The 3,855-nt window shown below is 37.7% G+C and overlaps 1 protein-coding gene across 1 annotated transcript; it reads right to left on the bottom strand.

Moving 5' to 3' along the window:
- Nucleotides 1-1,789: 1,789 nt before the first annotated feature.
- On the bottom strand, nucleotides 1,790-3,587 carry LOC105141621 (1-aminocyclopropane-1-carboxylate oxidase). Its single transcript, XM_011048889.1, has 4 exons — nucleotides 3,403-3,587; nucleotides 3,072-3,298; nucleotides 2,378-2,714; nucleotides 1,790-2,282 (listed from the first exon to the last, which is right to left on the bottom strand). Exons 1-4 carry the CDS (start codon nucleotides 3,502-3,504, stop codon nucleotides 1,989-1,991), a joined length of 960 nt encoding a protein of 319 aa, XP_011047191.1. The 5' UTR covers nucleotides 3,505-3,587; the 3' UTR covers nucleotides 1,790-1,988.
- Nucleotides 3,588-3,855: the final 268 nt, after the last annotated feature.

Raw genomic sequence — 3,855 nt, forward strand, 5'->3', positions numbered from 1 at the left:
TGCAGATTGCAGGTTTCTTTACCAAAACGCATTCTATCTCTCATTTTTATTTTCTAGTCGTCAAACTCTCGATCCTTGTAGTTGTCGCATTGTGAGTTTAAGGGGAAATATTAAATAATATTTTTGTAAATTTATTTATTAATAATAAAATAATATTTTTAGTTTAATTTATATTTTTTATATATATTTAGGATAACACTAATCACACTTGTAATAAATAAATTATTATGAATTTTAGTATTTGATTTTAATTGTATTAACAGCACCCAGGCCCTCACAGAAGTCAATAATAGTATGATAGACAGCAATTCCTGAAATTGGCTTCTGGCCTCTTGCAACTGGGAGACAATAAATGATGAAAGAATCTGACAAGACGCGATGGTGAGTGGAGCTTTATCAAATTGCTGAAGGAATGTACTTACTTTACCTGTATTTGGTCTCTTTCAAATTTATAAGAAAACTAAAAATAATAACTATGGAAGTAAAAGTAATTGATACTATACCACTTTCCTTGGATTACTCGTATTCAATCAAAGATCTAAACGCTGCACTTATCCAAGTTTCTATCTTTTTTTTTCATGGACCCCCAGCTCGAGTACCGCAGAAAGTGTGGATGGACAGAGATGGTAGGTAGCATGTCAATGAGTTACAGCTCACTGTCCATTTAGTAGAAGTTACAACAGCACGATCTAAATATCGATGCAAGAAGATAGAGAGTTAATAGCAATATAACGTGGACTAAACTATGCCAAGTAAAGAAAACTCGAACGTAAAAATTTGTAGTATAGTGCGCCTTAATGTCGGAGAGGCCCATTACATATCCTAAAGTCAATGATAATGCTGTCACTAAAACACGCTGATATGTTTCTGAATTTATTTTGTCTTTGAGAGTGGACCTGATAGGATTCCAGTTATGATTAAAAGCAAAAGAGAGGCTTTGTTTGGTGCAAAGTAGTCTTATTCTCAGGGATATATGCTAGCTTTTCCACTGGATTTCAAGTTCCTTTAACATAAAGAAGCTTTTTTGTGGGACTTAAACCGTCTTCTTGCTGGGTGGTAAGCAAAATGATTATCTTAAATAATCATATTATCTTTTGTCATTAACTTATTCTATTACGAATAGTAGCTGCGGCGAACTTCAATCATGGGACATGAACCATGTGGACTCTAGATTTTTCCATTTCTTTTTTGGCTTAACTATACAATGGTTTGTAGTGACGGTTGCTTTCCTGGGCAAGAGACCATGGCTGTCCCATGAAATGGTCACAAGCAATATCGTGATGCATGCGCAGCTACTCTGCAAGATGCAGAGCACAACATCGCTTGGATAAGAATTTCTACCCAACTCATAAATTAAGCAAGGATTCCCTATAATTGATAATGATTTCCCCTTGAAGCAATTTGGGTTGCAGCCATCTTAATCCATTTTAACATTCACTTTCTGATAGATTATAGGTTAAATTGAATAAGATGGAAACATCATTAGATACATGTTCTTTAACTACCTGAGAGTTTCGTATGGTTCAAGATGAACTCTTACAGTAACTCATTGCCTAGGAAATGAAATCTAACGAATGGAATGAAGTTTTTATGAAAGTGACTGTCACATGTGTTTGTGCTTGCGACCCTTCACCCTTCATCTTGTGCTTCTCATTCGTTATCTTTGATGCTTTATTTATAGTAACAGAATGTACTATTAGGTTGCCTTGTTCTTGTGTTTCCTCAGGGAAGAACTTGGAAGGAGCTTATGGACACACGAATAGAAGGATAGCTTGAAGGAAAAGGGCAGTAAAATAGAAATTATTTCTGTGAAATAATGTTTATTTATTATATAGTAATCAAGGTAAATATTTTCTACATGGAACAAACTGATACTCGGTGCTACAGGAAACAGATATCTTTATGGAAGCAACAGAATCTACTAGAAAGACCTTGGACAACTCTTAAAAAATAAAAATAAGACGACTCCATATCCTCCTCGAAGAAGATTAAGCAGCTGCAATTGGACCCAGATTGACAGTGCTTTCTACAGCTTTCATGGCTTCAAATCTTGGCTCCTTGGCCTGGAATTTGAGGCCAGCATACAGCTTCATGTAGTCATCAAATACAAATTTTGGGTACACTTTTTTCTTATCTTCTGCTTCCTTCTCCACCAAAGCTGGTGCTGGATAGATAACTGCTTCACTTCCAGGGTTATAGAAAGAAGCTACTGACATCCTAGTGCCATCCGTTTGAGCAATCACTCTGTGCTCCACACTCTTATACTTGCCATTGGTGATTACCTACATATCCAGAGAATTTAGTATGGTCAGAAAATGTAAGCTAGATTTGATTCTAGCTAGGTTACAGTAGTTTAGGCAGATTATAGTGTATATACCTCGAGTTGGTCACCAAGGTTGACAACAATGGAGTGGCGCATTGGGGGCACATCAATCCACTGGCCATCCTTGAGAAGCTGGAGGCCGCTGACTTTGTCATCCTGGAATAGCAAGATGATGCCACCAGCGTCGGTGTGGGCCCTGAGACCCTTCACCAGGTCTGGTTTGGGGCATGGTGGATAATTGCTCACCTTTGTGCCAAAGGTTGGACTACCGTTTGATCCATAGAAAGCCCTTTTGAGATACCCCTTTTCAAGTCCAAGATTCTCACATAACAAGTCCAGGAGCTCCTCTGCGAGTTTCTCCAACTTCAATGCAAATTCTTTCATCACCTTCCTGTATCAATCAGGTTTTTTTTTTTTTTTGCGGTAAATATCAAGGTGTGTTAGCATTATACCCAATCATGCCCCTTCAGGCCACACCGTTACTTGTATTTTTGAGTCACAAGGTGACACGTTAGCAACTAACAACTCTGATAGCAATAATTATACCAGTGATTTAGATTAACATTTACTACCAGACAAACACCTTCATTAACTACCATACCCTTTTAGCTTCTTTTTTTGAAGGGGGAAAAAAACTTGAAGGTACACATTCTGACCCTTCTTTATACGGAAAAAACTGCAGAACAGTCGATTCCAATATTCCTTAAGATACATGTGTTAAATATTAATATATTATATATATATATACCTGTACTCGTCATCGAGATCGGGGATCTCAGCAATGTTTGACTTAGGGAGATGGCGTAAGTAGAAGGTGCTCTCCCAATCCATATCTTTGATCTCTGTTTGGACACCATCAAGGGCTTTGCTTGCCACCAATTCCTTGAACCTTTGCTCCATGCATTTCTTGTAGTGCTCCTTTGTCATTCTCTCTACGGTGTCCAACAACTCATGGGATATGCCATGGTTCAGTAGCTAAAAGAGTTCAAAAGAAAACAAAAGGCACCCGTTTTTAGAAGAAGAGGAATGATGGAAGGCTGGGAGATAGCATTTTATAAGAAAAGGAGGTTTAGACATACCTCAAAGAAGCCCCAGTTCTCACAGGCATCCTTGATCTTTTCCATGGTGGCTGCTCTCTCCTCGCCATTTAGCTTCTCCATGCTAATCACTGGGAACTCCATCTCTCTTCTATTTACTCTGCAGCTTCTCTCCAAAGTAAAAGCTTTGTTAGTTCTTTCTTGCTTCTTTCGGATACTAAGGTGTGGTGGTATTTATAGGGGTGCCAGGAGGATTAATGAAATGGGGGTGGGGCCAAAGAGATAAAATTTAAAAGCATGAAAATTACTAACGGTGGCAAATGGAAGAGTAATGTAATACATGTTTTTTAGTTTTGATAATGAATGTTTGGTTTCCTTGTTCAGCCGTCACTTCTCTAATAGTGGAATTGGACCCACTTTGGTGGCTGATCTCTTTCTTTCCGGTATATATATATATATATATATATATTGAATACACAAAGACTTACACATTTC

Source organism: Populus euphratica, unplaced genomic scaffold (assembly GCF_000495115.2).
Source record: "Populus euphratica unplaced genomic scaffold, PopEup_1.0 scaffold128.1, whole genome shotgun sequence".
NCBI classification, from domain to species: Eukaryota; Viridiplantae; Streptophyta; class Magnoliopsida; order Malpighiales; family Salicaceae; genus Populus; species Populus euphratica.

What these genes read in the sequence shown, in the direction of transcription:
- LOC105141621 (XM_011048889.1), bottom strand. Translation starts at nt 3,504, where the DNA reads ATGGAGTTCCCAGTGATTAGCATGGAGAAGCTAAATGGCGAGGAGAGA. An exon ending in AGAACTGGGGCTTCTTTGAG is followed by an intron (nt 3,299 to 3,402) that starts GTATGTCTAAAC and finishes GAACTCTTTTAG; the next exon opens with CTACTGAACCATGGCATATC. An exon ending in ACCTTGGTGACCAACTCGAG is followed by an intron (nt 2,283 to 2,377) that starts GTATATACACTA and finishes CTGGATATGTAG; the next exon opens with GTAATCACCAATGGCAAGTA.